Below are 23,783 nucleotides of genomic sequence, written 5' to 3'. Positions count from 1 at the left end.
ATCCATATTGTTTTAGAAAATTACTTTTGAAATCCAAATAGAATGTACATGGAAATTATTTGGAATGCAACATATTACGAAAAAATCAAGTGTTCACCATGAATTCTTATGAATACTTTGCTATTGCAATAAAATCATTGATGCGTCTGTTACACTAGCATTTCAAAATTCTTCCACATGTACTTAGCCATATGCATTTTTCCTTATTACGCCCATCTCCCTTCTCTCTCTATCTATATTCTGTCTCAAAACAGAATAATTTATGAACGAAATCATTCTCCTAATCTTCTAATATCTAACCTTCTCTCCCCGATCACTACCCAGTATTAGCCGTACCACCATTTTTAGTTCTTGATATCTTCCTTCAAAAGGGCCGTAAACTAATCTCTCTTTCGTCTTCTATCTTACTCTCAATTAACATCGCCTATTGAAGTTAGATTCTTCTAAATATCATACCATCAAATTTCTTACCCTCTGCTTCCATTCTTTATATCTTCTTACATCCTATTCCTTTTCTGTCCTAGCAATACGCACATTGGGTTACCAAAATCGAACTTTCTATTTCTTGTTTTTTTACTAAGTATCATAGCTTTCTTCAAAAATAAAAATTCTCGAATTTGATTGTTCATTTCAATTAACTTATTTCAATATAGGACGCCATTTCAACTTAACTATTCATTGTAAAACAAAAATAAATTATCATATATATATATATATATATATATATATATATATATATATATATATATATATATATATATATATATATATATATATATATATATATATATATATATATATATATTTATATATCTACCGGTTGAAAATCAAGCGCATTTATATAATGAGTAATTTTGTATTCGATAATTATTGAAAAAGGGAAAGGGGTATATTTAGGAGCAATTATTTAACGCTTGGTGCACCGACTGACATATTATGAAGATAGAACAATAACATATTTGTAAAATTTCGTTTCTTATAATCGTTTAGTTTTCGTTGTATATGACCTATTTTTCGTCCCTTGAAGTTACTACAACTTTTCGAAAAGCATTCACTAGTTGACTTTCCATTATCCTAATAATTTACTTATATGCAACTTGCCTGCAATTTGAAAGAATAGAATAACAATTATTAAAATTAACTTTTTTTAAGCCATTGATCCCTTCTTTTCACCAGCTATTTTAATAACGCTGTCTTTTCATTGCTTTCCAGAAACTCCAAGTATAGCTCAAAAGCCTCTTTCTATATCATGCGATCGTTTTAGAATAATAAGCAATCAATACAACGTTTTGTTGAACTATCAATTATATTGAATCAACATTTACAATCATTGTTCAATATTTTAATGAAGTTATGAGATGTTTTATTATTGTTATTAAAAACGTCAAAATATGTTATTCATAACACATATCACCATACTTCACTATACAACATGACAAAAGTACGCGCAATGTACTATTACCATTATCAATTATATCAATTGTAGTGTAGTGTAGGCTACTCCGTTATGTATTATATACTACTTTTTGCACAAAAGGCAAATTTTTATTATCATACTTCTTTCAAGTTTTGGATGTGAACTGATTATACAATGTGAAGATTAATTGAATTGAAGATTGAATTTGAAGATTATGTCCTAGCATGGATGTATTGAGAACGGCTTAGGATGATCTTATCCCTTGAGTAACAGTTTGATTCTTTGTTTTCCTTATCCACGACTATATACCATTTCGTATACAACTATTTGAAATCTCTCAGGGGCAAGATACATTAGGTTAACAATATATCAGGAGTAAAATAACATAAATTGGGTGTAACTGCGCAACGCCCTTACACCATAGAATTGATATTGTAGTAACGCAACATTAAATTTCGTGCTGGCAATATAAAACGTCAATATCAGCAATAAACAATAACTGATTCATAATATAATCTGATTGCAAAAATCCAAAGAAGCTTAAATGCGATAAAACGCGAAAGGATGGACAAGGTGTTGGTGCAAAGTACAGGAAGAACAAAGCGGCAAAGGGTGCGAGAGCATGACAATCGAACGCACACTACATCGTACACCGACCGAATCCTCATCTCCCACTAACACACTATTTCATACGACCCGCGCTAACGCTAGCTCCGAGTAACATGACGAAGAGAAAAACAATGTTGACATGAAAATGAAAAAATACAAGTGCGCGGGTATACCAGCGCATTGAAACTTGGCAACAGCGCCTGCTGATCTTGACAGCTATACTCGCAACGCAACGGTGACGTTAGCTTGCTAGTAATGTACCATCCCATCCCATCGCCTACGCGAATAACTAGCATATAGTAACGCCAACTAACTCTATTAGCACTTCGACTTATTTTTGTTCACTATTATGATTTACTACAGCGCATGGATGAAAACAAAAAATACCTATTTCACAACAACATTAATTCATATTGTTCAAATTAAAGTCACTGATGTTAACTCAATTCCAATAATATTTTATAGCGTATAGACGAAATTTAACGAAAAAACATTCAATATTATCCCTAACAATATTATTGCCTGTACATAATACTCAATGCAGTTTCACTCATCCTTAACGTACCAAGAAAAAGCATGAATATAGATGAATAATTGTATCCATAGTTTTATGATTGATCTCTTTCATGTTTACATTGTATTTGGTTACTTTTATAACGTTCACACTAATGAGAACTATTGTAAGGTTGAATAATATAATAATTTGTAAAGTTGATTTTTTTTTAAATTGTTGAAAATTGGTCAACAAAAAAATGCAGTCAAAAATTGACTCAATTGAAAAATTGGAATTGAAAAATTGAGTATTTTAGCTCAAAAATGTTTAGTAACGATAATAACAGACTAGCTATTTCATAAGCGTAATTTAGGTTCTCCTAAGAATGTATTCGAACTAAATTTTAGAATGCACATTTATCATGGTTTTTTTTACATAAAAGATATCATAAGTGCATTCAAACTAATTAACCCCTTCACAGTTTTGCCCGAGCAGAGCAGCGGGCACATTGAGCGTGCATCTACTGATTTGACCAAAGAGTGCTCGGGCAGTTTTGATTTAACTTTATTCTTCCTCATTTACCTTGTGCACTGTTATTTCTTCATTTTTTATGAGCATGCAAAGATTTTCTATATACATATGCGTTGCGATTTTTTACTTTTATGTTTAAATCGTAAAATTTTTATAAATTACTACAATTTTTTGATGGAAGGAAATGCCAGCCATGTACTACACGAAATTATAGAATGAGAATGAATGAATTATGTATTTATGAACTAGAAATTTAGTTTTGAGAACAATACGGCCAGGTCGCCATTAAAATATAAAAAAATTGAATTTTTTGACTCAAATCCCGAGAGTGCATTTTTGCAACATGTTTGTTGTTCGTGTAGGTAAGCAAGTGCGGTAAAATGCTACGCAAAGAAACTAAATATGATTATAAGACCCTGAATAGCATTCCTTGCTCCAGGCAAAAGAAAACTACGATGAAATTTAAATTATTTCATAATTTAAAAAATTGAATTTATAGGTATTGAAAACAATCAAGCAGCTTTTAACTAATTTTCTGAAACTCTGAACCAATTATTATTTTTTAACAAAAAAAATCTCAACAAAAAAGAATAAAAACTTTTAATTTTATAAATTTTAGAGCACGTTTTTTTCCATACCATAAACTAAATCATAAAAATAAACCATAAAAATGGGTGACAATTTGTTGACTTTTTTTTTTTAATTCAAAATTGAAAAACAATTTTTTTTCAAAAAGTACTGTGAAGGGGTTAATAAGACGATGCAATAATACTAAGCAATAACGACGGTATTCTATCTACTCATTGTTCCTGAATTTATAATCAAAAACATCTAGTAGTATTATTCGAAATAACTACATCATGAGAAGAAAATAACAAACGGTTTACGCTTCACGCAAAAAGCGCTTTTATTTCTTCTTTAATATATGACATATGATGATATAGTGTAATTTCATTTCAATTATTTCAAAGATATATACCTTCATATAGGTATACGAAGATATATACTATCTTTAGTAGCGTAGTCAATGTTGTTACTTATTTTTGAATCGATCAAAACAAAACTACGGCTAATTATACCTAAAAAAAGATATTCAAAACACATATCTACATATTTTTTCCAGAATTAAAAAAGCTTCCAAAATAGAAACTAGCAGTACAGTTGACCTCATTTCGACATTTTTTATACATTGGTTGGACCTTTTTATCAGACTTGTCTGTTTATCAGTTATCAGCCCTTTGGAAAAAAATAGGTCTTCTATGTCAACATCTGCTTTTAATTTTGAAAAGCGAAACAAGTATTTAGGAAAAAATATATTTTAGGCATAAGACATTGATGCAATGACAATTAATGGTAAAAAGTATGTTGACTTTTTTCAAAAACAGACATGCTTACATTTCATTTCGATTCTTAGCACAAAGCACAATATAAACCAAAGGCAATATTAAAAATAATATCAAATATTAAAAATTAAAAAGAGCTTTCAGCAAAGAAATTAAAAGTATGAAAGTAATCACTTTGATACTGCAATCATAAAATGATTGGTAAAACTCAAAGAAGCATTCAAAATCAATCGCGATAATAATTTTAAGCCAATATTAAAACGTTGCAAAACATTTATTTTCCTATAAGCTTAAAAAAATCCACGCGAGGTTAATGTACACCACAATACATACATACAATTATATGTATCCAATACAATTCATTTCCATATCTAAAAATATATATATGAAACTCAAAATCCTCTTGAAGAGTTTATAAAATTTAAGCAAAAGGAGCAAAATAACATTGAATAGGATATTTTTAGGCACAAACGAGTGAAATAAATCAAATTGATGAAAAAACAAGTTGGAATGTGTTAGGCATAGTTTGATGTCAATGCTGTAATTCAACATGAAACTATGATATATTACAAAATATACGTTTCTATAAGAGGCATCAGAACTTTACCATTTTCAAACTGGCACACCCAGTTAAACAAGCACACCGTTACGGAATATGTCATCACAATTCGAAATATTATTTTTTTCAACTGAAAGGATCGAATAATATTACAATTTCTACACTAAAAAATCCAAAAGAACCACATTTTAATTGAATTTAGGTCTCTAAAAGAACGAAATCCTCAGCAACCCCATCAAACAAACTAAATATTTTGTTGAATTTGTTTGTTGAATCGTAAGGCGTATTCCAATTTCAATTTCGAATACATAGAAATTATCAATAATCGTATTGCATAACAAAATACAACTCCAAACCCCTTTAAATGTAACATTTGTATCACTTCATGCATTATAGAAGTAGCGTGAGGAATATAATTTACGTTTTCAAAACATTCAAAAACATCATAATAAAAAGTTACGTTAACAAAATTAAAAACTAAACGTTCCATCGTTTTCACTCTTAGAGATATTCAAATGACAAATATATCTAAAATTTTGAATTCATTAAGCAGCCACAATATGCATTATGCAAACGGTAAATTGTATACAAAAACATAGAATAAGTACTATTGAAACATAAATATTAACAAATCATGTTAAATGATAATTTGATGATCGCAAGTAATTCCAAATTAAAAGTATAAAACATCAAGTAGAACAACATCAAACATTTTGATAGAATGGACAAATTGATTGATATAAAATTAGTCAGAAAAGTTGCATTCCACACAGAATATGATTTCTAGCTGGACCCTTACGGTGGAGAAACACCAAAGGAATAAAATCGACAAATACGCACACCACATAACACTTAAAAAATTCTAAAAAGTTCGAAAATCAAAATATACTCATTAAAGATGAACTAAACAAAGAAGATATATTCGACTAGACGTGTGTCTAATTAATATGATTCAACTGATAATTTGTCCTTTGACGAGGACACCCCGCTAGAAGAAATGTCGGTTAACGTTACGTTGATGCCAATAAAAGCGCGTCTAACGGAATTGCATTCTCCTGGCTTGCGACTGCTTCCGTAAAAAAAAACCCGCAAAGCAAAGAGGAGCATGGAAAGAGGTGCCATTGCCCGCAAACTTCCCCATTCGGGGGAAGACTAACAACAATTCGGGGCGCGTCAGTAGTGTCCTTACCGATGAATTTGAGCAGCGGTCGCAGTTTGAACGCGCTGCTGATACGACATTCCAGGCGGTGGCGGCTGTGGCGAAGGGCCAGAATCGGTCCGCTGTCCGGTTGGCCCGACCTGCTGCATTGTACGAATAGCTGCTTCCATCTCATGCCGATAATATCTTCAGCGCATCGTTTCGATCTCGTTCGCAAAATTACTGCACCGGACGCAGCACGTGCACACACACAGGCGACTGACTACAGCACGGTGGCAACTGCAGAGCCAACATTCACCACCAACACGGACACCACAGCTCGCAGCAGAACGTGCAGCAGTAGTAAAGGGAAAGGACTAGCAGCAATCGGGAGGAAAACACGCGACGGAGCAGAATCTGCTTCCTTCGCGAGCCATCCGCAGCTTGCAGCACACACTGTTGTGCACGGTCCTTCACCTCCCACTTCCGCACACGACGACGCTTCCTCTCCTTTGCTCTATCAGCCACTCCCGGATGCGTGACCTGATGTGTTTGTGTAAATGTGTGTAGAAGAAGAAGACGCATGCAACTGCTGCTATTACGGAAGCAAGGAAACACTCTGTGTGCTGATTTCCTCCTGCTCCTGGGGTGGAATATGCTTCCAGCCACGGGATTACTCTATCTGCACTTTTTTTTTCTTTCTCCGACTACTTTGCTTGCTATGGTCAACGATACACTGCACACAGTGATGCAGCTGCGTTATTATCTCCTCACTCAACATGCCATATTTTAGTAGAACAGTACACTAGTATGCGTTGCTTTCTCCTTCCTCTCGACATACGCCATGCCATAGCAGGCTAACATGCAGCTGGACGAATATCACACCACTTCTTACTTCTTCTGTCGACGTGACACACTTAAGCAAAATAAAAAAAAAACAAATCTTGCTTATACTTAACTTTTTTTCACTTTTACAATTTTCCGATAATCTCAAACTCGAATGCGAAAATTTTCACGCACACAAAGATTCGGTTGCATTCACTTGGTCGCAGGACGAAAGCACGCTTCACCGCAGGCCAAATCTTAAGCTCTCCGTATTACCACCAATAAATTAAAACACACACGTACACTCATTTCCCAAACTATATCACTGAGGCGCTATTCTTCTTTCATTTCATTCCATGCATGAACTTCAATGAAAAAATGTTGTATCTGTTTATTATCGATTTCATAGAACTGGAAGGAAAAACTTATTTTTATTTTCAACTCAATCGAGCACAATTCAGCATAAAACCACACGCACGCAAGCATCCTCTGGCAGGCCGGAACACAAACAATAAATCGTTGGGAAAACCCTGGCTCCTTCAGTCGGCCTTCAAATTTATAAATTCAAAGCATAATGGCAGCCATTTCACAGGCAACATAGCAATTATGCTTTTACCATCCCTCTAAGATCCCAAGGATCACCGCCTTCATATTCATTGGCATGGATTCAACTATCCAAGATAACCCACATGTAATTCCTTGTGTACCCAGAACATTTTATGTGTTTCTAATGGTGTGCCATAATTCGAAAAAAGTTTTAAAGCAATATTTCTAATGCAGCCCAACAACTCAAATTGCGAGAGGAGCAGCTGAGCCTTTGCTTGAAATTGAAAAATCTTATTCGTGTTTTCTTTTTCTTCGCTCTATTTATGGTTCTACCAAAAACTCTCCTTATTGTCGCAAGCTGTACTTAACATAAAAGTTGCGAAAATTTATGAGCCTCATCCTGAGTTCACTCATATTGGGCTATCATTAGAAGCAAACTTACCGGATTGCGACCTCGTGCGCAATCAATTCAAATTTGTCGATTCGTACTTATTTTAAAATCAAAACATCCAAACTCTCCTCTCCTCTTCCTATAATCAAAAGCCTTCAGCCTACTGATTGTACAGTATATGACATTTTAATGGCTAGTGGCAGTGCTCTCCATTATAGACATTTGAAGATTCTGCAACTTTATTTGCCAGAAAATCCAGACAAAATCAAACATGCTCAACGATATTACCAACGTAACGTTGGTCGTGTAATGAAACAATCGCAAAGATATCATCACAGAATCTAATGCAGAGCAATGGAAATGCGAATCGGAAATGGAATGAGAAAAAGAGAGAGACAGAGAGAGAGTGGGAAAATGTAGAGCGAAACACAGGGCGAACGAGAGAGAATCAATATCATGGAACAGCGCGTGTGATGAAAAAAAGGAGGATTAGAAAATATCTTCAGGAAAATGCGAGACACACCCTACCCGACTGGGTAAAGAACACGAGGTTTAATCCTTGGACCACATACACTTTTACAAATGTGTGTGTATGTGCGTTTGCGGAGCAAAGCAACATTGTAACTTGAATTAGCTTGTACAACGTTCAATGTGCATAATATATATCTACGAAACAGGATAAAATAAGCATGGATAACCCCATACGTTGCTTACGACACGATTGATTAATACAGGAATCATCAATACACCAATGATATAATCGCTCCTTATTGACAGCAAACATAAGCGCACAAATCACGAAATGTGCGGATGCTTAAGGTTTGTAATGTTGTTGAAACATATTGCAACAGCTCCAAGTAGGCTTTGAGCATGTGCGTATACAGTGAAGGAAGAAAATCTTACTACCCAAGGCATATTGGTAACCTTAAACCTTGCCTGGAAACAAGCAGCACCGCCGCCTTCGATCGTTTGCAACACAGCAAACGAATACTGCTATGTTCAAGAATATGAAATGTAGGACACATACAGCACAACACTGTCTGCCATTGCTTTGCCGTTGCAAACACGGATACTTCAAATTTCTCGGATTAAGGAGGATAGTTTCAGGAGCACAGGGCACTCGAAAATTAATGATTAAACTCCGTAATCATGGTGTTTCGTGCAGTCTAAGTCACATGAATGGATTGGGGAAGGAATGGATTTTTGGTCAGGGGATATCGCTATTACTAATCGCACGAAATGCCCAAATAACGATGCAACTGTACGGGTGGGGTATCCCGGAGCTTAATTTCTCTCTTTGATTTGATGTATTACGAGCAAAATAATGCACTCGAGGACACTAGCCTTGAAATTAGACAACGCACACGCACAATACACACAAGCGCACACACACACTCCCTCACTACACTACTATTCATAGACTTTCGATGTCTTCACACTACGCCTGTACAGGATTGTGATACGGAGTAGAACGAGATTGGGTTACGGATTTATCGCGTATCTGGTAAATTTGGCACCTGAGCAGCGGATAAAGTAACACCATCATTTTTGCTCACTATACACCCCCATCCGTTTTGGGGTGACACACTAGGGGGCCCCTGCAAATCTTCGCATAACCTCATTACGGAGGGTAACATTAAGGAAACACCCACCGATACATTCACGATGTCCCCAGAAGGGGAAGAACGAGATGCTGAGCCCAGCCAAGCTAAGAGATGACCATTTTTTCGAGGCTATTTACAACAACAAAAAAAAGTGGTACTACACACTAGGATCCTGCTTTGGGGCTAAAAACCGCGCTACCGAGCACTTTGGCTGGGCGTTTCGTCTTCCCAGCCACACCAGCCTGATTCTGTAGAACTCGACCTGTACCACCGTTGGTACGGTTGGTTGCAGGAGCACGGCTGGCACCACACGACGACGAAGACGTCTAAGACGACCTCGACTTCAAACGACCACGACGGCTGCGGTGGCCGCGGCGGAGGTTGATCGGGACCAGCAGAAACTTTTCTTTCCTACTGACCCGGACGCCCGCGAACTGGTCGAGACAAAATCGCCCAATCAATCAGCACCCTTTGCGGCACAGAAAGGACACAAATGGACACTCGAAAAAACTCTTTACCGTACGGAATTGAACGATTTATGCAGGAGCACTACAGAACTGGTGCTGCACACGCGACAGCGGCCATTTTCTTTTCCCGTGAACCACACTTGGCCGCACTCTCTCTCGCATACACATTACTCACTCGCACGCACCACTACCAACGCAACGTCTCTGCCCAGCAAGCGCTAGCGCACGTACACACTTTCACACGCTCTGTTCCTCGCCGTTCACGGATGATGATCTTGCTCTTCTTCACCCTTTCCACTCTTTTGCTGGCGACCCCTAGCCCTTCACCGTTACTACGATCAATACGCACGGCCTAAAACACGTCGCCAGCAACTGCACCGTTTCGAGCGAGGCAGCGCCGAGCTTCGACGTAACTGGTGCTCTTCTGGTGCGAGGTTCATGGTTCTTCGTTCATGCTGCTTCGTTTCTGCTTTCTGCGTCTCGCTCTTCGTCCCATATGCATGCGTTATACGGCTATACGGCGCTTCTTCTTTCTGAACCGAACCAACCACTAGCACCGTACGTGATGTTGCACGTACACTACCTTACTCGCGTTCGCATACGCTTGACTCGATACGCTGGCTCGGTGGTGGTGTCGGTGTGCCCTGTGAACGTTTCCGCTGCGGATGTGCCACTATGGCCAACCGTACATTTTAATTTTCACTGAATACCGACAAAACACCGAAGCGTATAGAAAAGCACCCGTTTGAAATCTTACCTGAAAACATCCAAAAACTGTCCAGTTTCCCTATTCATGAACCCCACCGAAATCACTTCAGCCTCCGTGGTGCAAAGCCACACACATTTCTCACCGTCAGCGCAGCGTAAACGTCGACCATGCGAAATGGCTGATGCTATGCTACATAATAAAACATGAAATTGAGCTCTATTCTATGGAGCCCGCACGCATACCAACACGGTGAGCCTACGATTCACCATCCATCGGGGTGAAAAAATTGCACAGAACCTCGGTGGAAATGTACACTCAGTTGGAGCTACGAGAATTAGATACTTTTCTTACCTGTTTGAACGGCATTTGGCATTATTTTACATCGTTAAAATACTTGCTGTCTTGGCGTTGATGCACTGCTTTCGATACATATGATTGTGTCCATTCATTCGGACGTTTTTACTCCCCGGATTAGTATACAAATTCTTTCACGAGACGATTGTGTAACATCAGGTCAGTAAGAATGGAAATCAATTCTCTTTCAGCAGCTAAATAAAGGACAATGATTGTCCGATTAAAAACCATTCGCCAGCAAATGCATCAGCTCAGAAGCATGTTTAATTTATTTAGTCTTTGTTTTTACATGTCAGCGAAGCTATGAAATGACAATTAAAATAAATTCCCCTGTAGTACATCAAAAGTCAGATCAGAGTAGGCTATACGGTACTCCAGCATCTCTAAGCTACACCAAAATGCGCCTTTTGAAGGATGATGAGCAAGAAAAAAAAATTATGATGGCTCAAACATTGCAATCATTAATGTAGGTGAAAATGGCGAGAAGCAAAAAGAAAAAAAAAATGCTGCTGTGTCGAGTTCGCAGATTCAGGGACATGGGAAGCGCGAGGCAACAAGCAAAGTGCCAGCATTGGCGAATGCCAAAAATATAAACAGCCGCTCTCCTGCTCCCGTCACCTCATACCCCGACACCAGTACGCAATACGCAAATTTAATCACCCTTTGCGCCCTTCTCCCGCGGCCTCACACAACGGCACCATGTCGTTGCGGGGAATGGAATAAACAACAGAAACAGGAACGGCAAAGAAAGCTAAAAACCCTGCGCACCCAGCATTGCACGGGTGGGTGGGTAACGGGTGAGTAGCGAGGGTGGCAAAGGAAGAAACATCACAACTTTAATCAGCTTTAAGATCGATCTGACTCTAGGCGGTGCGCGTGTATTCTGAACCTGCACACACTATAAAAACACGTTAGTTTCATCATCCGATCGTTGGCTACCGTCGCCATCTTTGCTTTGCTGGTCGAACCGTCCTTTCTCGTCTTGCCGAGACAGCTAGCTTCCTTCCTTGTCTGACGCACGGATCCCTCCTCCCTTCCACCATCATCCTCTGCGCCTGTTATGAGTATTGTTCCATTACGTGGCAATGACATGCGCTTGTGGCCCGGGTGCGGATGGCCCCGATGTCAGAAAATCCGATTGCCTCTCTTTCTCCCTCACTCTCTTGCTCTTTCTTTCTCTTGATCACGTATTTCTTCTACGTGTCTCCGACGTTGGCTTTATCGCTCGGTTCGTGAAACAACGGACAATCGCGTGACCTTTCCTAAGCTGCTCTCTCTGTCTAGCGCGTTCGTTTCCCAAGGCGCCTTTACATCGCTTTACATTTGCTGCATTCTACTCCCGCCGGGGGTAGAGAAAATTACTATCACTTTTGGAGGCGTTCGTCGTGTGAATTTGCGCGATTGTTTTGTCTACTATTTTCTCCTCATTTATGAGCGATGGCCTTACGCATTCTAACGAGCAATTTCAATCACTGGCCTTTCAACAGCAGATCGATGCATAATGGATGACCAACGAAGAGGCTCCAGAAATATTGTTCTTTATTTGCTTTCCGTAAATCCCCACTGCTTCCCATTGCGAGTGTGTGTAGCTCAGATTTGCTCATATCGTATCGCTCAAAAATTCAGAGCGCAAAACATCGCACCCTGCAAAAGCAAAGCCTTCTCATCTAGAAACGGGCAAACAACTACAGGCAATAGTGGGCGGCTGACAGCAACCAATCATCATTATCATCGTCATCATCATCGGTGCCATCAACCGCCCGTTTGCGTTACTATTCATCTTCTCCAAAACCAGCTGGAATGGCTGCTTCAAAACGGAGCAGAAATATTGCATTGTCCGACAGCTTTTCCTTAGTCGGTCGATCAATTAAAGTCATTCGAGCCACAAACAGGTGCAACGGCTGCCGATCGCGACCGTTCACAAACAGTCTCACAACGCAGCCAGCCCGCCCGCCCGCCCATCTACCCACGGTCCACTTTCCGTTTTTCCCAACGCCCGTTTCGTCGTCAGGTTCCGTACGTCGAGTAGGCGCTTGCACGGACCAGCCAGGGGGGCCAGTTTTACCACCCATACACGCGCGTTCGGTGTTGGCTGTGAAAGCAGAAAACCCGTTTCGTGGACAGTGAATATATTTTTAGCAAATTCCTCTATGCGGGCTGGTACAGTTCTTGTTCTGCCGTGTGCGTGTTGTTTTTCTTTTCTTTTCTTCCTCTCTAGTTGGCTATGCTCTATGGCAGGCTTCACGGCAACCGGCGAATGCGTAAAGGGAAGTACTGTAGCATACAAAGAAAACCCATGGCCGTCTTTTGCTGGCAGAACCACGGGCAAATAAACCGATAACCGAACGACGCGCTGTCCTTTCGTCCGTCCAACGAAATCAGACCAGAAAGGGGAACGTGTGTGTTTGCGCGACTATTCCGGAAAAGCGTGAATCCCAGCACAAACCCACCGTGGCCGTGTCCTAGTGCTTTCGTTCGAGGCACTCGCGAAAGAAAAAAAATAGCAACATTCACGCACTTAGCTACTGCTGTCCCGCTCGTTCCCGCGTGACCATGTGGCTATCACGCACGCCATCTCTGTCTAACTGTATGGTGCCTTTTTGGTCCAATTTCCAATGAACTCTCTGCCGCGCACTAGCGAAGAGCGACGTGCAACGGAGGATGAAATAAACGTCATTTCCTGTCGCTACGCACCGCGCTTTTTCAGCACTCGCTTCTTGGCCGTCGTCAATTTGTCAAGAACGATCCACGGAACGTTTCGTGCAAGAAGGAGCAAGGGAGGGGAAAAAGAACCTGAAATGGATGGCAACATCATTGGCAAACGAGACAACGAGCAACGAAAAACAAAAAAAAACCCAACGCACTCACACACACACGTTGTAAGAGCGCCATCGGCAAGGCAAGGTTGTATGGTTGAAAGAGCACTATCGGTGAGCAAGCGAGCAAGCGAATACACGCGAAGGTGCGAACGAGATGAGCTAGTCTGGGCATAGGTGTGAGTGCAAAGGTGACGTTGCTCACGGGTCGTTTGTGGGCAAAGAGCCAGAGAGAGAGAGAGAGAGGGATAGAAAGAGATCGTAAATACAAGAAGATGCAAAGGTGGGCATAGGCGAAGCTGTCCCAGCCCGAGTGGAGCGAATAAACCTAAAATCACGGCAACACTGCAATCGTGCGCGTGAGTGAAAGAGAACTATTGTTTCCCGCTCTCATTCGCTCAACAGCGCTACTGGTTTGTTTTTTATTTCGTTTAGAATACACAGCGGCGCATGAAAAAACAAAATTATATATATGTATTACGAACAAAGATGTAGACGCTACTCAGCATGGGTGGCTGGTAGTGGGGTGGGCCTGCCAGCCTTATAGAGCTTCTCTGCCGCGGTATTCAAAAACCGGACGGCGGATCACGGTGGCGATATCGACAGGAAGCCCCAGCCAGGAACAGATGTGGAATCGAGGAGGTGGTACCGCTTCGCCAGCGGGAGGCGGAGGGTTTTGATGAAAAATATTACATTTTGTATCTGTTTGATTGAAATTCCGCCTAGTCGCGATGGAACACGTTGTCTTGTGAGGACCCCACGCTGGTCAGTCGCAACATGTTTCGCCAACCCTGCCGTACGACAATTGCTTATGCGGCAGCATAAGATGACGAAGAATCATCATTTTATTCTTGCTATTGCACTCTTTCGCAACATTTTCTACACCCACTCCCTAACTGTGGTGTGAACAATTCGGATGTTTAACTTATTTGACCGAGAAATTCATTCTTTAAAATCGATTTTCTACATAACTGATGTAATAAGATCAAATAAAGTAAGGTCATTTGTTTGTTAACTACGACTCAACGTAGTTTTCGCAGTACGGAACTATTTGTTTTCCGAGCAAATTTGCGATCGGTTTTGAAAGGCCAGACTTATAATCGATATTCTGAAATGAAATGAAATTTGTTACGGCAATGTAATTTCAACCTATATCTCCCCCTATGTGCAAATAAGAGAAAAAAAAGCCAACCGTGCATTGGTTGTGCTTGAAATCTTAAATCTTCCAATAGCCAAAAAACTGTATTTTATCTCGAAAAAATTCTTTTTCTACCATTTGTTTGCTAGCACTAATACACTAATTATGTTCTTTCCTTAATTAATCATCTACCTTCCTAAATACATTTTATAATAAAAAAATGTTTTCATTTTATTGCATTTCATAATGAGGTATTTGTTACCACACAATTTTTTTAATTAGACAATCGTTTCTAGGTTGCGATTGTGGCGTTTCTGCAGCCTAGTTTCTAGTTCTAGCTCTAATTACTATACGAGCATTACAAGCGGAAAATAGTTTTCCTAGTTTTTACATTTCGCACATGCATTTCAATTTTATACTTCATTTGGTTTTATTTGTATTGTATTGATGAAAAATTTTACGGCTATGCTTTCATACGAAGTTGAAATAATGATTGGACGAAGAATCCATACAAAATATTTTCTCTCAATTGTGAGACATTTTTAAACTTAATTCTTTGAACAAAGATGAATTTTATGCGAAACATACTTCCCCCATTCTGGTAACATGGAATGCCTGTGTAAGAGAGAAACAATGAGATAGAACGAGAGAAATGTAGGAAGAGAAAGAAAGAGAGAGTTGAAACTAAAGAAAAACGAGGTAAAATCGAATATAAGCATATTTATCTTGAAGAATGGTTTTGGGGCAAATTTGGCAACAGCGTAAAACACGTAACGGATATATGTCAGACGCTAGGTTGGATACCGATTCGTTTGACAGCCAGCTGAAAATCAGTAGTGACATTAATATAAGCAAAAAATTTCAAAGTAAATAGTTTGGTTTGTTTTTTTCATTCATTTTCCTCGAAATGAAACAATAAAGCATCCTACGATGATAGAACATAAGCTTTGCTACATTTCAATGAGCAATATAACAGTATGAATAATTATTCAATCATCTTTATATTTCAACATTTGCTTTTGATATAGATAAAACATGTGCATGATATACCAATAAAAGGCTTGAAAAGCAGTAGTTATACCAAGCAGGAAATCTTACTTAACACTCGTGAGCTAATGTGTGGTTTTACAGTATTTCTATCTCTGATACGTGACGCAGACTCATAGTTTACGTTACAAATGAAATTAAGTAGACTTTCATTTCACTGAACTTTTCATGGATATATTTCAGTTATGATTTATATAAACAATTAATTTCTTTTTCCAAAATATGTAGAATGTTTTCAGGGCGTATATCTTTGAACAGATATTTAGAAATTTATTTATCGTACGTACGTACATTTCTAGCATAAATTTTAACTGAACCACGCAGTCGGCTGCTTCGGACAGAAATGATTCAATGCAAAAAAAGTGGTAATTTAAAAATTTGTTCAATTCAAGATTGAGAAAAATGTTTTCTTATTGATACTTTAAATCAATAAACTCTTCTAAACGTTCACGTGCTGAATTAAACGATGTGATAAGTTCTTTGAGTGAGATATTTTTTGCTTTCCTCGCAGCACTGTACAAACCCTCGTTTAGAATCATTGGTTGATGCTGGTGTACCATCTGATAGCGAATTTGTAATTTACCAGATGTATTCGTCGAATTTCCGTAACGATTAAGTAGCGTCTTCCCGTGTTGCTAACATGAAATGGAGAATATAAATAATAAAATATATACATGAAGCCTTTATACGTTTTGAAATTGTTCAAACCTGGCCATAAAAGGAAGTAAGATTCACTTTACGGCGATTCCCAACGAGAAAAGCTTCCATTCGATCATATAAAACATCGGAATTATTTAGCTGAACAAAGCTAAGCGTAGTTTCATTACGATCAGACCGAAGCGGAATCGAGAGATAGCAGTGGCTAAAAAAAATATACAACAATTCAAATTATCTGAATAAAAGCAGAAATTGTACGATTTTTGATTGATGCGCTGCGGTTTCCGGTTTTGAATGTGCAACGGTTAAATGATCCAGGATTAAAATGTGTATTTACTTACCCTATGTATCGCTCGCGATACCAACTATCCACGGATATGGCTTCGAAATATAGCTGTAAGTTTTGTTGCCTCTCTTCTTTGGAGTCTGGTAACACTAGAAAAAGTTCGTGACAATGTCCAAAATGCCAATGGTTATGTTGCCTGCTAGAAGAGTGCGTGCTTCCGGATAAAGCCACATTTTTCATCATTTTCACACCTCCAGGTAACTCGAATTGATATCGTACGTGTACGTTATCGTACTTAAAATCTGTTGCTTCTACTATTTCCAATAAAACTAGAAGGTTTCGATGTAGCTGTTTTGGCATGATAAAAAGTTCCTTGCGATTTTGTGCAGGCAACAGTGTAGTAAACCGTTGGAGTACCATTGCATCCGGTAGTTTTACCGCAGATGACATTGTTGGGGAGCATTTCTCTAGCGCGTAATGGTACATGTGAAGATTAGATTCTCTCATTTCATGATAGAAAGGATTAGTGTTGATTTCATTGAAATCTGGGTACACCATTAGAATCTGCTCTTCTGGACTCCAGTAAATACTGAAAAGCAAAACTTCATGTCCAAGATCAGCCATAAGATACATAGATTGGAATTTACTGTTTGGAGGACTTGACGTTAGTTGATTTTTGTTATCCTTGTCATCTGGATAGTAGTTATCACCATCGATGTATGTGAATAGAATATTAGTGTTTTGAGAATCCGACTTTAGCCATTGATAATATTGTTTTTGATGTTCTGATTTGCAATTTTCTTTGAAACGATAATAATCTTTCTCGTAACTACTGAATATTTTCTCTTGCCAATGAATGATTCGTATCTCATTCGATCCATTTTCTTGGTCATGGTTCGGCTTTTTGTTTAGACCTTCTAAAACTGGTACATCGATCAAGGAATGTATTTTCCGAATTGTAATTCTAAAGAATTAGACACATCGATTAATGTATCAGTTTGGTGTTTTTGATCTTCACTCACCTGCATTGAAAATTCGATATAGAGCCTGTGGCGCGATAGATGCCAGTCTTCTTTGGTTTTTCTGTGAAAAACATGTTCTCGAACAACGAAATGCTCGCTCAAAAATTCAGAAGCATTATGAATATGTTTTCGTCGATTATGACAAAACTTTAAAACAAATGTTTGTGGGCGTTCTGTATATCGTTGCCATGGAAACCGATTGTTTGTTCCTTGCAAAAGCATTGTTGCACTCCAGAGTGCAAACATACAAGCATGGCCGTTGACAATAATATTTAAAGTACCAGATGGTAAAGACTAAAGCATTTAGACAAAATGTGATTCAATCTATTTGAGTCTCGATTTAAAAGAAGTAATTTCATAACTCAATATGATGTGAAACATTAATTTACTGATATTAAAATTAGAAAAAGAATATCTATTTCTATCGATGTCTAAAACGTCTACATACGATGTTGATACACTTTACCCAAGCATGATAAAAAAAGTTTAATACTAGAAACTATAAGGAAAATACAACAATTAAGGAATTTTACGGTTTATTGAAATTGACATTTTCAATGCGCAACGTCAAGGTTGACAAGATAAATAAAATTCCAATACTGCTTTTTCGACGGCCATTAGGGGTCCCTTATATCAACTCAAATTCAAAATAATTTGAATTTTCGATCGAATTATATGGCATTTAATACATAGAGGCTCTTTTCCAGCTTTAAAATTGATAAATTATTTTTGTTATTATAAGAATTATATAATCAGCATAGAAATATAAAATATAAAACGTAAATATGCTTACGTACTATTTGTTAAAAGCTTGATATTGAACAGCAATTTACACAGATCCGGAGTCATAACGATTTGTGCAGATATAGAAGGACACCTTTGGAATCGACGCCACCTAAAGGGGACTCATACTATTCAGTTCTTGTTTGTTCGCCACTAAACATGGAAGTAAAAATTACACAATCGATTGTTCTGTAAAGTTTTCATGAATACACAGGCTGATATCATTCGGTTTTTGATGCAAATCCTTATTAAATCTGCAAAGGTATCCTACAAGAAACAGTAAACTCACACGAACATCCAGAGAACAGCAAGATCTTTTGGATACGTCCATCGTCCGGTGGATACAGTAGCCGTGAATGTCGTTCTCGTTGATCGCATCGTTCTTGATTATAGAGCATTATAGGGAGATTTATTAAATTCGGCCATATAATCGTATTTTACATTAATAAAACCGTGCACCATATATTGCTGCATTGAATGAGCGCACTAATGTGAGATCGTAGATCTAAAATGTTTGACGTTTTCAAAAACCGGCTTGATTCAGTTCCAATCAGCGACAACTCAACTTTGTGCAAGCGTGAGAAGCTTGATTTCTTAATATTTGTAGAACGAAACGGGAGACAGGAAATGCTGTATGCACGAGTCTTGTAATAATGTTTGTTTTAAAACAGTTCAAGGAAATATCATTATGCTATAAATCGAGCCACCTAATCTGATAGTTAAGTACAGCGGAGTAGTCTAAAATACTGAAACAGATATTAAAATATCAATTCTTAGAATAAGAATCCAAACGTATACGTGGCATGAAAATGCAATATTATATTCGGTCTGCCGCGCATGGAAAAAGTTTGTTTCCCCTGCATTAAGGGTTCGATTGTGACCAACCCGTACACTACGAAGAAGAAAAAGACAAAGAATACGATGACACAGAAGAAGACGAAGAAGATAAGCATCAGGTATGGGGCAGTTAGGCATGAATCATAACAAACACACCGAACAGCGGAAAATCGTGTATTTGTGACTGGATTTGGAGTTGGGAAAGTTGGAAGTTTTCCAAGTAAGGATATAATTGGAAACAGCTTTTCACTTATCTATAGTTGAAAATACGATTTCCCACCACAAAGTCATTCCAATCCGTTCAAATTGATCATTCAGTATACGATGGACCGCAACGAACAGCAGATTCAAGAAATTCCACTGAGGAACTTAAATTCCCCTGAAGATGACGAACGAAGGAGACGTATAAGAAATATTTTTCTAAAGGTAAAGAAAGCAAATTTTTGTTTTCATTCATCCGTAATCTTTACAATAATTAATTTTAACATTTTAGTATGATACTGATCAAAATGGATACTTATCTGTACCTGAACTGAAACGGTTGATCAAAGAGAAGCGATGTACGGATATACCAAAGCATGCAGTGGAACAACTAGTGAAATTGTCTGATCACGATAATGACGGTCGACTTAATTTTGAAGAGTTTTCTAAGCTATGCACCGAAAACTCGCATTTATTACGCAATTTATGCGTAAAGTATTGCTCTATAGTAGTTCCACCGAGAAATGTGGAGCAATCGGATGTCACAGGTTTGTGTAAAAGTTTACTAAACTGGTATTTTTTTTTGTGCGCAACTGATTTGGGTGGAATCGGAATTGTCGAACTTTATCGAACACGATTACGGCTTAGTTTGTTATCGTCACGTGTATTCCGCAAAATTCCGTTACATCCTGTACCCCCCAGAGATTACGCATACATTGAAATAACTAAAAAATTCTAAAACTATGGGTGTTTCAGATGGCGAGTATGAAGAAAACATGAAATTTTGGCCTCCACCATTAGTGATGGTTATTTTTTCAATAATGGAAATTATTTTCTTTGTCGTCGATATCGTTAAAACGCAAGAGTGAGTAAAAATAGTAAGTAAAATAGAGCAAAACACCTCATCTATATTATTAAATTTTAGAACCGATGGTACCAGCACTAGCGGACCGATGGCTACACTGTTTATTTATAATCCCCATCTCAGGCACGAGGTGTGGCGTTTTCAAACGTACATGTTTGTACATATTGGGTGAGTCATTGATAGCTAAGATAAGATTAGTTTCTTTGGCATATAACAGAATTTCTCAACAGAAAAATGCATCTGTTAACGAATCTGGGGATTCAAATTTTTCTCGGATGTGCACTGGAAGTTGTGCACTGCTGGTGGCGTGTAATGTTAGTTTATTTGGCTGGTGTTCTTGCTGGTTCAATGGGCACATCCTTGTTCACGCCGCGAGTGTTTCTCGCTGGTGCTTCTGGAGGTGTATATGCGCTGATTACGGCTCATATTGCCACTATAGTCATGGTAAGATGCAATAGTCTAACATTAAAAATACTTTTCAAATGTTAACCATATGATTGCTCTTTTGTACCAACACAGAATTGGAAGCAAATGGAGTACGCTATCGTCCAGTTATTCGTGTTTTCGGTCTTCTGTATCTCAGATCTAGGCATGTCGATATACAACAGTATTACAAATCCGTTTGATAAGGTAGGCTACATTGCGCATGCTAGTGGAGCTTTGGCTGGATTTCTCGTCGGCATCGGGGTGCTGCGTAATCTGAGGGTAGAGTCTTGGGAGCGTAAGCTGTGGTGGTGCGCGGTAGTGATTTACTTTATGTTAATGATAGGCGGAACAATGTACCATTTCATAAATCCTTCCCATTTTTATTAGTTTAAGTTGCGTCTTACATGGCACATGTGTGCTGATGAACATGTATACGCGTTCGTATTATTCCAACTGTTGATTAATGGTAGATGCAAATGAATCTTTCGATGATATCAAAGTGCCTTGCCCTTTAAAACTGAAATAATCGGTTGGTGGCTATTTCAAAAAGACAATCGTATATTCGCACAACGTTGGTTAGCTCTGACACAGGAAGTTTGGATTAGATTGGTTAGGTGCATTTGCATTTACACGTGCTATGATGAATAAGGCTTAAAAAGTTCGTTAGCGATTTTTATTCATGTTATACTTAAAACAATATACATACTACAAACTTATTTCTAGCCTTTATAAATATTAATGCTTTGATTTTTTGAAATCCACATCATCATCTCCACCGGATTTAGCCTTCCTTTTCTGGATGATATTCTGAATCTGTTGCCATTCTCGATCCAGTTCTGCTTTTTCATTTTTTTCCGTTTTATGTTTTCGAGTTTTTCGACCATCTTGCATTTTTACTCCATATTGAAAAGCAGCTTTTGGTAGCGCCTCTTTGCTGCTCATATAATCGGAATATTCTTCCTGTGTGTCGAAATCCCAACGACCAATTGGACCCTTTTTGTTTCCAAGATCCATCTTGGTGTAATCGACCTCATCATCAGAGTCGTCTATTGCATCATTCATTTCTTGCAATCCAGGATAACATTCAGCGTACCCTTCCGGTTCTGCCGTTAATTTAGTTATTAAATGTGCCGATAGCTTTGGTGGCGCCGGAACAGGCGGAATTATCGCAGCATCCCGGTCTGCTCCCGTGTTGTCGTTGTATTTTTCGAAATAACTATGTCTTCCTGAGTTTCCTTCCAGTTTTGACGATCCAGCTACATCCTCGTAGCGGCGATTCGGCTGGTACTCCCCAATATCACCGTAAATTGAGTCGTCCGCCATACCCTTGATTCCAGGATCGTCACTAAGCTTGAAAAGAGGTTTGTCTTTATCGCGTCGTTTATTTTTCTTTCCTCTTCCTCCCTGTCGTAAGTACGACAAAATTTGGGCCAATTTGTTGATAACGATGTCGTTCGTAGTTAGTGTTTGAGTATCCCCAACATCTAATGGTATTTCGGCTTTAGATCGAATCACGGTAGTCGGGATGTCCGAATCCACATTTTCATCTTCCAATTCGATATGATAAGCCATGCGACCAGGGGCAAACATTTCGTTTCTTTCAATATTTCGCGATCGTTGTTTATCTAAAATGCGAAATATATTTTGACCCAGTACAGTACGGAACTCCAAATCATCGTTGGCATTCTTTTCCACGTTGTTGAGTCCCGTCGCACGTTGAGCTGTTGTTGATTTAACTGCTGCTGTTGCTACATCAGCATTGGGCTCGATGTCAATTAACTTTTCCATCTCATCCTCTTGTTCGTGTTCTTTTGCAATGATTTCACTTCGTACCTTTTGTAGCAATGCGTAATCGAGACCTTTTACCAAGTGAGTATGTTCCATATCACCACCCAAGAACTTAGATTCTTGAATTTGTTGGCGCCTTCTTTCAGCCGCGTCCATACCAGATTTAACATCCGGTGCTACTGCTCGGTACGCGCTTGTGGAACTGGAGGAGTCTAGATTTTGATAATCGGGGTTCGCACCATCACGACGTTCTCTGGCACGATCTCGATATTTCTCCGCAAGTTCGGCTAGTTTATTGTCTTCTTGTTTTTTGAGCTGGGCATAAAAGTTTTTCTTTTTACGTCGAGCTTCATGTCTTTCCGAAGATGGTGGTTTCATGGAAGATGACGTAGAGCTCGATGTTGAAGATGACCCCGTGGCTGCAGTAGATGAGGCCTTGGACATGGCATCGCGAACAGATCCTATGGCATGTCCCGACCCTGGTGGAGCTCGTGGGGTCATCAGAAGTTTTCTGAAATCATCATTTGTCAACCGTTGGGTTGCCGGAGTTTCCGGTTCATGGTGATCGTTGTCGGTTGGCATGTTTCTTTGCGTTTGCTTAGTGTCGGCCGGAATAATATTTGGTTTTTACATAAAAATCTAGTGAATTCCTGATAAATAGAAATCAGTAATTCACCAAGATATCAATAAACTTTTCCTGTAAGAAAAAAAAGAATAAATAAATAAAGTTTTATTCGGTTTTAACCACATATCAGAAAACTGATGTCTAAACTGATTAAAACTTATTAGTCATAATTGTAAGTGATTAAAACTTCACCTCAAATCTGAAAATATGTGTTTGTATTCCAATCCAGCGGACTAATTGATTGTGAGAAAGAACTGATTTTTTCACACAGTAAATCGTCACATAAACAAACGCATATACACATTA

The 23,783-nt window shown here is 38.5% G+C and overlaps 4 protein-coding genes across 4 annotated transcripts in view; 1 reads left to right on the top strand and 3 right to left on the bottom strand.

Annotated features, from left to right (window-relative positions):
- The window catches only part of LOC128724317 (uncharacterized), a 30,489-nt gene extending 24,111 nt beyond the window's left edge, over positions 1-6,378 (bottom strand). The window contains exon 1 of the mRNA XM_053818046.1: positions 6,142-6,378. Within this exon, the coding sequence (XP_053674021.1) occupies positions 6,142-6,281 (140 nt within the window). The 5' untranslated portion in view covers positions 6,282-6,378. The remainder of the gene's footprint in view (positions 1-6,141) is intronic.
- Positions 6,379-16,340: 9,962 nt separating this feature from the next.
- Positions 16,341-18,026, bottom strand: LOC128726764 (tectonic-like complex member Mks1). Its single transcript, XM_053820590.1, has 4 exons — positions 17,953-18,026; positions 16,986-17,894; positions 16,696-16,849; positions 16,341-16,622 (listed from the first exon to the last, which is right to left on the bottom strand). The coding sequence occupies exons 1-4, from the start codon at positions 18,024-18,026 to the stop codon at positions 16,398-16,400; spliced, it is 1,362 nt and encodes a 453-aa protein (XP_053676565.1). The 3' UTR covers positions 16,341-16,397.
- Positions 18,027-19,896: 1,870 nt separating this feature from the next.
- Positions 19,897-21,488, top strand: LOC128726865 (protein rhomboid). Its single transcript, XM_053820706.1, has 6 exons — positions 19,897-19,998; positions 20,066-20,321; positions 20,530-20,638; positions 20,699-20,806; positions 20,869-21,082; positions 21,158-21,488. The coding sequence occupies exons 1-6, from the start codon at positions 19,897-19,899 to the stop codon at positions 21,449-21,451; spliced, it is 1,083 nt and encodes a 360-aa protein (XP_053676681.1). The 3' UTR covers positions 21,452-21,488.
- A 220-nt stretch (positions 21,489-21,708) lies between these two features.
- LOC128726863 (protein Red) lies at positions 21,709-23,434 on the bottom strand. Its single transcript, XM_053820704.1, has one exon. The coding sequence runs from the start codon at positions 23,432-23,434 to the stop codon at positions 21,800-21,802; it is 1,635 nt and encodes a 544-aa protein (XP_053676679.1). The 3' UTR covers positions 21,709-21,799.
- Positions 23,435-23,783: the final 349 nt, after the last annotated feature.

Source organism: Anopheles nili, chromosome 3 (genome assembly GCF_943737925.1).
Source record: "Anopheles nili chromosome 3, idAnoNiliSN_F5_01, whole genome shotgun sequence".
NCBI lineage: Eukaryota > Metazoa > Arthropoda > Insecta > Diptera > Culicidae > Anopheles > Anopheles nili.
The sequence above is the reverse complement of the archived record's forward strand: the minus strand, read 5'-3'. Positions and strand labels throughout refer to the sequence as shown.

Coding starts and splice junctions, on each gene's coding strand:
- LOC128726764 (XM_053820590.1), bottom strand. CDS start 18,026: ATGTTTTTCACAGAAAAACCAAAGAAGACTGGCATCTATCGCGCCACA. Junction 17,895..17,952: donor ATATCGAATTTTCAATGCAG/GTGAGTGAAGAT, acceptor CTAATTCTTTAG/AATTACAATTCGGAAAATAC. Junction 16,850..16,985: donor TATCGCGAGCGATACATAGG/GTAAGTAAATAC, acceptor TATTTTTTTTAG/CCACTGCTATCTCTCGATTC.
- LOC128726865 (XM_053820706.1), top strand. CDS start 19,897: ATGGACCGCAACGAACAGCAGATTCAAGAAATTCCACTGAGGAACTTA. Junction 19,999..20,065: donor TAAGAAATATTTTTCTAAAG/GTAAAGAAAGCA, acceptor TTAACATTTTAG/TATGATACTGATCAAAATGG. Junction 20,322..20,529: donor GGAGCAATCGGATGTCACAG/GTTTGTGTAAAA, acceptor TGGGTGTTTCAG/ATGGCGAGTATGAAGAAAAC.
- LOC128726863 (XM_053820704.1), bottom strand. CDS start 23,434: ATGCCAACCGACAACGATCACCATGAACCGGAAACTCCGGCAACCCAA.